The 12,174-nt window shown below is 41.4% G+C and overlaps 1 protein-coding gene across 1 annotated transcript; it reads right to left on the minus strand.

Moving 5' to 3' along the window:
• Positions 1-2,850: 2,850 nt before the first annotated feature.
• LOC124011855 (uncharacterized protein C11orf87 homolog) lies at positions 2,851-5,488 on the minus strand. The gene is made up of 2 exons (XM_046325235.1): positions 5,122-5,488; positions 2,851-4,626 (listed from the first exon to the last, which is right to left on the minus strand). The coding sequence occupies exon 2, from the start codon at positions 4,519-4,521 to the stop codon at positions 4,036-4,038; it is 486 nt and encodes a 161-aa protein (XP_046181191.1). The 5' UTR covers positions 4,522-4,626; positions 5,122-5,488; the 3' UTR covers positions 2,851-4,035.
• Between the last annotated feature and the right edge of the window lie 6,686 nt (positions 5,489-12,174).

The raw sequence follows: 12,174 nt of genomic DNA on the forward strand, positions 1-12,174 counted from the left end.
CCGCCATGTCAGCAGCCTCAAAGCTGGGGTGTCCAAGATGAGTTCCCTAGTTATAGACAGACGGACTGCCAGCCTCCCAGGAGTTTATATACACTAGGGCTGCCCATTTTCTGGGGAGGCGGCTCACGTCACTGCAGGTAGCTGGGCTTACAGACAGGCCAGCGTCTGCCCGACAGGCCATCTAATCCTACAGATGTCGGGAGAGATACTGCTGCCCCCCAGGCGACCAGGGACTGATGTATTTCCAGAAGCTCAGCCTCCCTGACTCGTGTTGCCTTGGCACTGGATGGATGTTCTTCTTGACAATAAGGGTGCACTTACTTTGGCTCTTTCACTAAAGCCTTTTAATTGCCTGGCAAGGACTGATATCCGTTTTATCTTCCAGTGTCGTGCTATCGAGCCGTCGTCTTTGGAGATTGTACCGCTTCACTGAAGGCGTCGCTCATAAATCATTCACAGGGATCACTGCACATTCTTGGATTATCATCCCCTAAGGATGAGCAGCAGGGCCTTTGACAGATGTATATGGTATGCAACATACTGCAACAGACTATAGGAGCTTCAGCATTCTACCCACCAGGAGGGTGGTAATGGATGTGCAGCTTTCCACAATATACAATGTACAGTAAAAATGTTTTTCATCATCTAGAAAAGTGCATTCCAAATCCATCATCCTTTTGAATGGACCGAGTTCAGTTCTAGATCATCTCCTTTGTCCAATCCACTAGGCTCAAACTTGTCCATACACATATCAGCCCGAATGGCGAAAAAGTAAACATGCAGCTCGTGTTGAGTTTTTGCTTCCTTATAACCTTGTAATGCAAATCCAATTACAGAGAGTAAATAGCAGGGATCTATTTGTCCCCACAGTCGCCAATGAAATTAGTCTGTGGACAGATCCGGTGAGAGACTCCCAACAGCAGGGTTTTATTTTATTTAACCTTTATTTATCCAGGCGAGTCAATTAAGAACAAATTATTATTTACAATGACGGCCCCGGGCTGATTTTTAAGGAAACTATTAGGAACATGCTCTTCTGGCACCTGGCAAAGGGCCTTAGCCTCACTAGTTACCACAGCCACAAGGTCATTAAGCTGCCAATTTCTACAATGTATTATTAAAATTCTATTCTAACCCTAACATTAACCATACTGCCAACCTTATGCCTAACCTTAAATTAAAACCAAATAGCACATTTGTTTTCAGGAATTTTTATGATAGCCAATTTTCACTGGCTGTGCTATCCAATGGAAATCCACTGCCATAGACTCCTGTTAGAGAACCTGTCAAAGCACTCAAATACCCAATGATCCAATCAGGAGAGGTAGGTGTGACTTTAGATTCAATAAGATCAAGGAACCCCTTGGGTTACTGATAGAGCCCAGGTCGATTTAAGACACATTTTGGTTGAATGCGTTCACTTGTGCAACTGACTAGGCATCCCCTTTCTTTGAGAGGATCATCCATTCTACCCTCAAAGTGAGGCTCAGAATGCACAAGTGTTTTCCAACATCACAATGTTCCATTAATATTACAAGCTACCTGTAATGGTAATATTTAAGATGAATAAAGTTAATATTCAGTTTAGAGTAATTAACACAATGCTTAGCATATTTATTTTCCGTTTCTGTAATATTCATGATTTCTAATGTTCTATTTGTTACTCATTTGTGTAGGCTGGGTTGATGGTCACTAGACTTGATAAGGGATGTTCTCATATCGTTTGATAGTGATTGACACCAGAGTTACTGAAGGGACAAGGACCGATGACACTATTATTGTATTGACGATATTATGAACACTGTGTGATTCTGTTGCAGCTGGCAAAGTCAATGGTCATGTCCGAATACCCATAGGCCTACTTGCGTTTTAAATAGTCAGCATTTTAGGTAGACCTATGTGACAAAAAGCTGTATAGTAAGCCTATGTGAAATGTCAAATTCAGCATGCTTTAAATGCTGGGATGTCATACTTATTTTGGCTTCTCCTCCAGTTTTCGAATTTGCTGCACACTATTGAGGACGATTATCGTCTTTTCGAGATTTAAGTGTCTGACAACAGGTAATAATCAGCTGAGGGGACGTGCTGTACCAAACTGACATTCTCAGTAGTATGAGCCGAGTGCAGCCCATACATCTTACTGCGGCTATAGCCTAACATGCTGATATTTGTTGCTTAATGCATTCGTTAACAGAAGGGTATACTACAAAGCAGGATCAAGGAGTTCGTTATCAATAGTTATTTCTGGTTGCTCATCAAAGTAGCAGAGCCCTCAGTACGTTCTAAATTATATGTAGCACGATTAGTACACATCGGAGGCTGCTGCTGCTGGGAAGAGCTGTAGGAGCACGGCTCATTGTATTGGCTGGAATGGAATGTGAAATGAGTCAAATGTGTTTTTCATGTGTTTTATACAGTTCCATTTATCCCATTCCACTCAATAGAATGAGCCCGTGCTCCTATAGCTCCTCCCACCAGCCTCCTCTGGTACATAGTATTCAGTAAGTAGTAGCCTAGGCAAGCCAGATTTTGGACAAGGCCACTGTCTTTGGTTTTGACTGACTTTGTACAAGCGCCTTGCGCTGATAACTTTTGGTAGCCTACTGTCTGATTAGAATTGGTCTCCAAGAGACCCGTTAGACATTTTCTATGCTTCTGCTCTGGAGGCGTCTCCCTGAATTATTGTATTAAACTCTATTGATCTTTGATTGGTATTATCAATGACTGCTCTCCTTTTTGTTCACTTGGAAATGTTTTGTTACACCAGTATTCTGTTTGACGTAACGTGGCTCAAGGTAGAAAAGGAGACAAAATAGGACTTTCATGACAAAGAAAATAAGCATGAAGAAATATTTATGATGCCCCATTTATTACATTTCAGAGGGTACATTATAAATACTGGTCTGCTATAGGCTATTAGGACTCACAGCTATCTGGCACATGAAATAATTAAATCTGGAACAGTGCATTATTACAAACCAAACGCATTGTGCCCTACATGAAGTCACACATGCTAGAACCTACAGTCATCTTCAAGACATTAAAGAAAAGATTGATGTCCTTTATATCAACAACCAATAAAAATGCATCATTTTAATTCAACTATGTATCTCTGAAAATAATTATTTGAGGCCATTTCTAAATACAGTCTGCACTGCCTCACCGCAACAAATGGCAACTTAAACCGCTTGCCACACTTTTAGCCAAGCTAAAAGCCCGAAATAGGTTTGTGAGACCTTGTCAAACATGACATAAAAGCTTTATTTGATAGCTCCTTCAAAACGTTGTGAGAGGGTGCCAAAGCCCATGCCAATCAGAGAGTCTGGTTCCTCTTAAGGTATCTTCCTACATCTACTTGCTCTTCGTTTGAAAGCGTTGTACAAATAAAATCAAATGGATTGAGACTAAGAGGAATGCATGGTCGCCAGAGCATATTACATAAAATAATAATGTATAAAGTGAAGCTTGTTCTGTGGAACTGGTTAAGAAGTTTGATTGAACTTTTGGGGAAATATTTCTTTAGATAAAAATCTAATTCTACCATTTGCAAGTCCAGTAGTAGAAATAGTCGCAGAAATAAATACTTTAGAATACTTGGACAACTAGCAATTTACATCTACACAACGAAATTGTGCTAGGGGCACATGAACGTATCTACATTTCAGCACCATGGACAGCGCTCTTTCGAGTGGGCCTGGGATTTCATAACCACGGACAGCGCTCTTTCTTTGTGGCCTGTCTTCAATTTACAATACTCTACCAAATGGTCTTTTGCTGAAATTTTCCACAAATGTATTCCAATATACGGACGGACTCTACTTTTATACGCGATTTACAAACGTGGCACATATCAATCCACTCGGTGTGATTTATGATGAAAATGGCAAACATAGTTCCTTGAGGTCATATTGTTTGTTTTTGTGCCATATTGCTTTCCCAGTTAATCCCAAATTTATGTTTTTTGTCAGTTACACCTGAACTATAACGTGGATGTTGTTTATTTACAAAGTCCCAACACTTTCAATTGCAGCGTTATCAAGACAAGATGACCGTTTCCAGCACTTGTCCATCTCCTTGCTCAATGTGTGCCATATCCAATTCTGACGCATTATTTGTAATGGGTAAGGTACCGACGTCCTCCTGAATGTGATAACTGGTATTTTGGACAGCGGAGTGTGGCCGGTGTTCGCCATCTCGAGGCGATGGTCGGACAATAATGCATGGTCTCATAGGCTCTCTCTTCGCCTTGGTGGACGGGTTGAGGTTGTCACGCTCGTATTCCTCCTGGGCACGTTGGATCTTCCTCTTCTTCATTCTCCTCTTGTTAAAGTGAAATGCTGCCAGGGAAACCAATATTATCCCAATTATCATGGCCACCAGCACCATGAGCGCAAAGGTCGAGGAGAACGGTTGGAAGAAGCGGCCAATTTGGTCCATGCAGGTACCATTGGTTTGGGAAGCTCCGTTGTAGATGCACAGTGGTATGGAGAGACCCACATCCTCGGACTCCTTGTTTGTCATTTCGTTGGGCTTTGATTTTCACTTCGGGGTAGTAATATGTCCTCTCCAACCTCAGCGCGACGAGGCAAATGGAATCAAAGGCCTTGACTGTCCCATTAGATTTACCTAAATGGAAATTAAAACCCCGTTGAGAACAGTGGCAAGATGTTAAGAATACAATAAGGCAATGACATCTGCATATGCCATCAGTGTATAGGCTCACCATTCACGGCACGCCCGATTAAATTATTTAAATAATTGAGAGAACTATTAGGCGTGCGTAATTGCGCGTCAGTTTTGAGATTACAAAAAATGTATGGCTCCAGAACAGAAATCATAATTATATTTGGATGCCAGAGCCATAATTAAATTCCATACAATTCCAATCAGTTTACTGCAAAAGTTCCTATGTGAATAGGGAAAACACGCACTTGAGACGTGCATCTGCAGCATCCAGGCTACTACAATTACAATCAAACGAATGCACTTACATGAAACAATATGTGGTCACCATGATTTGAGCTAGGCTATTTTCAAGAGTCAGAAATTCAAAAAAACAATTGGAATATTTCAGTCTGTTCGTTTATGTTTGAGGGAAAAATAGATGTTTTAATCTCTTACCTGGTGAAACTGTCTAGTCGAAGCCGTTTCAGAGTCGAGGACCGGCCGGAGTGGCGATATGGGGAGCAGAGAGAATTATCATGGATCGCAATGACGTATCACACAATGCGAAAGCTGTACTCTGTCCACACACACCCACAGTGGATGCACATCTGTGTTCCACATTCATCACTTGAGTCTACATTGCAGGCTCCTCTGCCTTCTGAAAAGCTTAGAGGAAACGTATACAGTAGAACATCAAGCGTAGCCTATACGACCTACAGATACGCGATCAATAAACTGAAAAAACGCCTTGAACCCCAACGTACATTATATTGGTCACATGCACGCATTTCAGCAAAAGCATGCAACATAGTGTGGAGCTGTTCCCACGACACTGGTGCTGAAATCATCTGCACAGCATCACGACTACAAACAGACATGTCTACCTAAGACTATCGACATTGCATTTCACTCACTTTTACTTCTCACACGGTCATATTTGACCCTGATGCATTGGGACTGCCATGGTGATGCAGGTTGTCTAAAAGGAAAGCTGGCGTCAAAAGGAATTGATAGAGATTACTGGCATTCATAAGGGAGGGGGGGGGAGCAGAAATAACTCTAAATCAATCACTTCACATAAGTAAACTTGAAGTATCACTGGACTGTATTTGTAGTAGACTAAAGCAGCATTTCCTTGTCAAGATAGGCTAGTGGGCCCAATTTTACACAGCAAGTTACATTAGTAAGGTCGGCCTAAGTGGCCCATCGTAAAAACAAATGCTTGACTTGGCCAACAGTAAAAGCAGATCTTAGAACTGTCAATGCCAGAGTTTACAGTCAGGATCTTATAAAAATGGTTTGAGTCTACTGGGGGAGCTGGTAAATCAAATGACACCATTTCCTGTGGTAAAGGATACATACATGCAACATGATTTCACGAACTCACTGTAAAACTGATGTTTAGCCAAAAGATGCAAACATCATACTGCGAGGCTCCAGCAAGACATAATGTAAGCTAAATGTTTTCAAATGTGCAAACAGGTTGCCCAAATCCCCGACTAATATGCAGGGCTCATTCGCTCCTGAAAATTATGACATTATCCGTGTCCAAATTATGACTTTGAGGATGCAAGAACCTTGAGGGCCATACATTAGAAAAAGTTTAAGTTTTACCTGGACCTCTGTCTCTTAAAACCGTTGACGTAGTTGCACGTGGTCAAACACTGTTAGCTGTTCCCATCAGATAACCTGACAGATTTAGCCCTGTGCTAACCTGAGAGCTTGGCGGGATTATATCCGGTTGAAATACCTTATTAGCCAATTAAAATCGTTGCTGTAGTTGGACGTGATCTAACACTTGTTCATGAAAGCGCACTTAACAGCAGTCCAATGGCACATTCTGAAAATCAAAGCACTAGATCACATGCATTTGTCTGACAGGTCATATAGCTGGCTTCACACTGTTGAGCGCCTAGAACTCCTCGTATTTGTCGTAGACGGTGAATGGGTTCGAATCCCACTTTAGTCCCCCCCGATTTGAAATGTATAATTACATTTGTGATAGTGTGTTAAGAGAAATGCAGCCAAAACCGTGTAAATGAAGATTTACGAATGCATTTAATAAGGAGCTTCTTGTTAGAGTCCCTCTTGCAGACCAAGACACAGGCTACTGGTACTGCTACATAAATAATCGTCCCTACTATAGGCTATAGTACATAGACGTGTATGCTACACTTACATGTACAACATTTCATATGGATTATTATAATCATCCACTGTCACATATGCATTATTTTAATGAAGCGTCGAGGAGCAGCAGTGAACAGTGTTTTCACTGTAACAAAAATGCTTGCTGCAAGGGGGGCTAGAAGCAATGATTAAGATTGTACATGACAGCTATTTGAAGTCCATAAGGCTCTTACATTTTTTTAAACGATGTATGACAAACTTAAAATGCTATAGACCTCCTTTATCTTTTTTTCTCCATAAAATCACATGGGTGTGTGTGAAATGGATTAGGACAATCGTGGTATTTTGTCATATGTGAATTTGTCTAAAGTTAGTAGCTAATAGCAATATTGGCACTCTACACTTGAGACAGATGAGCGGGACAAAAGTAAACCTTGAATTTAGAGGTGTAAAATATCCCCCTGGTGGCCAAGTTAACCTATTTTATGTAAAGCCATTGGTTGGTGGATATAAAGTCTGAAATATTTTATTGGCTGATGCAGAATTTGTGACAAGAAAAAATCACTGTCAGCTGGTGAGATTAGCATAGGGCTAACGTATGCCAGGTTATTTGATGGGACCAGCTACAATGTAGCGTTCTATCACCTGCAACTACGTTGACGATTGTAATTGGCAGATGCACATTTTGAGAAGGAGGTTTAATTTAATTTTTCAAATGTTTGCAAGTATGGACCCCTGTCAGAGTCAGATAAGGAAAGGTAAAAGCTGAGCTCGCACAACATGCTGACCACACCACTTGCGTTACGTGCGCGAGCATCGCAAAATAAATGTACACAATCATGTTATTCAATCATTGCACCCACACTGCTTTCGTTTGCGTTGACGTTCGACGTGCTGCAAGTCCTGCCTTTCCCATCTCCTCATTGTTTTTTAGGAGCATATACCCATGTGGGTGATTGAAATATGAACTGGGGTCTACACTCCATTCGGTTGTGGTAATGCACCTTAAAGTTGGTTGCCAACCGCCATATAAAGTCCAAAGAATAACCCTAAAGGAGGAGAGATTACTAGAAGCTGATCAATTGTTGGAGTAGAGGACCTTGTGCATTTCAGATAAAATAACAACCCAATGTTTATATCCAAGGACAAATTAACTTGCAACAGCAAGCTAGCCAACTAAATTGCCATAAATGTTTAATGCTTTATGACCTGTCCCCAAAATGAATATAGTTGGTTCAGAGTTTGTTTTGATATTTCAACCTGCATGTCCGGATTGTGTTTGGTGTGGGGGGACAAAATCAACATGCGCGCAATAGCAGACACACATACGCGGTTTGGTCAGCTTGTAAGGTGAAGCAGCAGCACTGATCGCTCCAGGCAGATTTTGTTATAGTTTTTTAAACAGAGCAGAGGAGCATCTTGCATCGTAGTAAAAAATAAATAGAACAGTAGTGTATGTAATATTACGCGTGTGTAGCACATGGGGATGTGTGAAACTTACGCCTCATTATCTAGCTTTTGAGGTGGCGCGATCGGCGTAAGATGCTTGAGGGCGGTGGTCACGTGTGTTTGTGAAGGAGAGGTACTGCGTTGGTGCCAGGTATGGGCAGAATTGGGAGGAAGTGGTACTCGCTAAGCAAGCATCGTGACATCCTTTTCAAGTGCAATGATGTCAGAGGGGAAAAAAACGTCTGTTGTTGCAATATCGCAAACGGACGTTGCAGTTTAACTGCTATGGATTCCAGAAGTACAGTGTAAAGAAGGTTCAATGAGTTAGCCAGCTAAATATTCTGAAATAACTTCTTATTTTTAATAAAGATAAGCTTGACATATGCATGGTCTAATTGATTCCACAAACGAAAAAACATGTTTAGCTTCCATAATAAATCAGAAAATCAACAGCTATTTTTGGTTGTTTATCAAAGTTAGCTGGCTGACTCATTTATTCTGCTTTGCAGTATACCCCTCAGTTTCAAGATCACGGGAGAAGTTAAAATAGAAAACACCATTTTGTTCAACTTTGACTTCATTTTTATTTTTAATCTCAAATCAAGGAAGTGCCTGCAAACCAATGGAAACTTTTGTCAATCCCATTTTGGTGTCAAAACTCCTGGTTGGGAACCCCAAACTAGAGGATAGTAGAAGCAAACACTCCTGAGTCAATACACACATTAATAAATTATTGTTGCATCTTGGGGCCTGGCAGAGGTTCTCTCTCCACTGTGTTCAATCATTAACAAGGTGAACTCGTTAGACAAACACAGATAGAATCATTGTTTCTCATTGCCGTGACTGATAATGACTAGGAAAATGACACACTATTTACAAAGACAGGGAGATTTTCTTTCCCCCACAAAAATGCCTGAATTGAACTCATCACAGTGAAATGTGACTGATATTTGAGTCACGCTGCATTACAGCAATCTTTACTCCATTGAACACTTCCGAGGAGCCACAGCAAACATTACCATCAGATGTGCATGGAATATCAACATACCGCACACTCAAGATGACAAACTAGACCTTATAACATCAACAAGGTAAAGAGGAAAATACAAGTCTACAAATGGAACAATCTACCCAATGCTATACCATGGCAATGGTATATAGGGGCAGGGTTATTTTCTACCCCTCTACACTATTACAAGGGCCAGTTCTGAGAAGCATTGGTAATACTGAGACAAGGATGTTGATAATAAGTGACCAAAGAGGAGCTTGAGGGCTATGGTCTTTTGTCCGTATGAGTGGATTGGAGTGGGTCAAGCTTGTCCTCTGTGCATAAAGAAAGGAAGATAAGGATGGAAAAGGTTGGAAAAATTGGGGCAAAGTGGATGGCGAGGCGAGTGGAGGGCACACAGCCCTGATGGATGACTGTGGACACAGACAGCTTAAAACTTAAGGAACTGCCTTCATCCGCCCCATCACACACAACTTCATCCGCCCCCATCACACACAACTTCATCTGCCCCCATCACACACAACTTCATCAGCTCCATTTGTCACTGCCGTGAGCAGGGCCCGACTGTTTGCTGCTCTGGCTAAGTTTGATAAGGTCATTGTGGGAGAAACTCACTTTGCTGATCGGTCTTCTGCAGTCTATATTTTCCCCCCTCTCTAATTATGTAGATTTAGTTGGAAAGGACAGGCAGAGGACTCTGAGCTAAAACCCAGTAATCCAGCCTTCCCTGGATAACTCACTCTCTCAAAGCTCGGCAAAAGGGGGAGTCAACACCACAAAAAGGCGATCTCCTTCATTCCCCAAATTGTTGACCGATTTAAAGGCCATATATTATACAAAGGGCAAAAGCCAGATACGCTTCTAATAAGTGGGTAGCATCTAAACATTGCACCTTTAGTCTTTTACTGTATAAAAACCCAGACTGCATTGAAAAGGGGATTTACGGCTGTACAACTTTCAGGTCTCTTAAGAGGTATATTCAATTAAAACTCAACATTGTTCCACACTTGTTATAAGTAGATATTACCATATATCTTTCAATAGCTTTTCCACAAAAATGATGGAATGACAAAAGGAGGCCATTTTCAGTACTGAAGCAACAATAGAGATTGGCTGACTTTCTATTTTGAGAGTGTATTACTGTAAAATACCTGTGAAGATAATGCTCCCCTGGTTAACCACTGACCACTGACATGTTAAAGGGAGAGTAAGACGAGTGCCTATGGGCTTTACAGAAAGGAAAAACAAAGTACTGCAGAGGAAGGTGACCTCTCAAGCACATTAAGTGGGTTTAAGACATCTTTCATACATAACTACTCATAGAAATAAATGAAAAACTATTGGATTTTAGGAAGTTAAATCTCTGTCCCAAATATTTTCAAGTGATCAGTTCTGTAACAGGAGGAGACAACAAATGTCAAAAACACTAAAATACACTCTGGGGTGGCAGATTATGAAAAAGCCCATCCTGGTCCCAGTTCTTCCATGGCCTGCATACTCACCAAACATGTCACCCATTGAGCAGCTTGGGATGCCCTGGATCAACGTGAACGACAGCGTGTTCCAGTTCCAGAAACTTTGCACAGCCATTGAAGAGGTGTGGGACAACATTCCACAGGACACTGTTAAACTCTATACGAAGGAGGTGTCACACGCTGCATGAGGCAAGTGGTAGTCACACCAGATACTGATGAGTTCCCTGATCCACGCCTCTTTCTTTAAGGTATCTTTGACCAACAAATGCATATCTGTATTCTCAGTCATGTGAAATCCATAGATTAGGACTGATTTCCTTGTATGAACTGTAACTCAGTCAAGTGTTTGAATATTGTTGCTTTTCTATTTTTTTCAGCGTAAATTATGTCAATCACAAGGGAGTCATAGGCAGGGCCTACGCCCATGTAATCTTTGAGCATGATGTGCTGGGAGCTCGAGATCTGAAAGCTGCACCAGGCGAGCCTCAGACATGAAACCACTTCCTTCTCTGTGAAAGGCATAACAAGCTGCACCACCGATGCCAATAAAAGTAATAGAATACCTTGAAGTCCCTGTCACCAACTGTGCCTCATTACAAAATTACCGTAACTTTACCAAAAAATGTCCAGAAATCCTGGTTAGGACACAGATGGTGACTGGGACTTGAAGGTATTACATTACTGTTGTTTGTTTTGGACCAGTGATGCAGCAATTTATGCTTCACACAGAGAAGGCAGTGGTTTGAAGTAATCTGAGCCTGCATTGGCTTAAAGCCAGAGAAAGGGCAGCTTTCAAAGCTGGAACTGCAGTGAGGGGAAAGGGGGAATAGGACAAGTGGAGACAGAAAAAAAAACATGATGAAAAAGCCAGTGAGAGCCAGAGAACAAAACCGAGAGAGGAGTAAAGATGTAATGGGGGAAACAGTGTGATGGAGAGCAACAAGAGTGAAAAGAGTACCAACGGGACAGCAAGAGAATATTTAACACAAAAAGTTAAAGGGTCAGAAAATAGAGAGTGGTTTTGGGATCTGGGACAAGCATGTCTGCATAATGTACACTGCCAGTCAAAACTTTGGACACATCTACTCATTCCAGGGTTTTTCTTTTTACTATTTTCTACATTGTAGACTAACAGTGAAAACATCAAAACTATGAAACAACACATACGGAATCACGTAGTAACCAAAAAAGTGTTACACAAATCCAAATATATTTTAGATTTCAGATTCTTCAAAGTATCAACCCTTTGCCTTGATGACAGCTTTGCACACTCTTGGCATTCTCTCAACCAGCTTCACCTGGAACGCTTTACCACCAGTTTTGAATGAGTTCCCATATACTCTGAGCACTCGTTGGCTGCTTTTACTTCACTCTGCGGTTCAACTCATCCCAAACCATCTCAATTGGGTTGAGATCGGGAAATTGTGGAAGCCAGGTCATCTGATG

The sequence above is a fragment of the Oncorhynchus gorbuscha genome, linkage group LG02, assembly GCF_021184085.1.
Source record: "Oncorhynchus gorbuscha isolate QuinsamMale2020 ecotype Even-year linkage group LG02, OgorEven_v1.0, whole genome shotgun sequence".
NCBI lineage: Eukaryota > Metazoa > Chordata > Actinopteri > Salmoniformes > Salmonidae > Oncorhynchus > Oncorhynchus gorbuscha.

Coding starts and splice junctions, on each gene's coding strand:
- LOC124011855 (XM_046325235.1), bottom strand. CDS start 4,521: ATGACAAACAAGGAGTCCGAGGATGTGGGTCTCTCCATACCACTGTGC.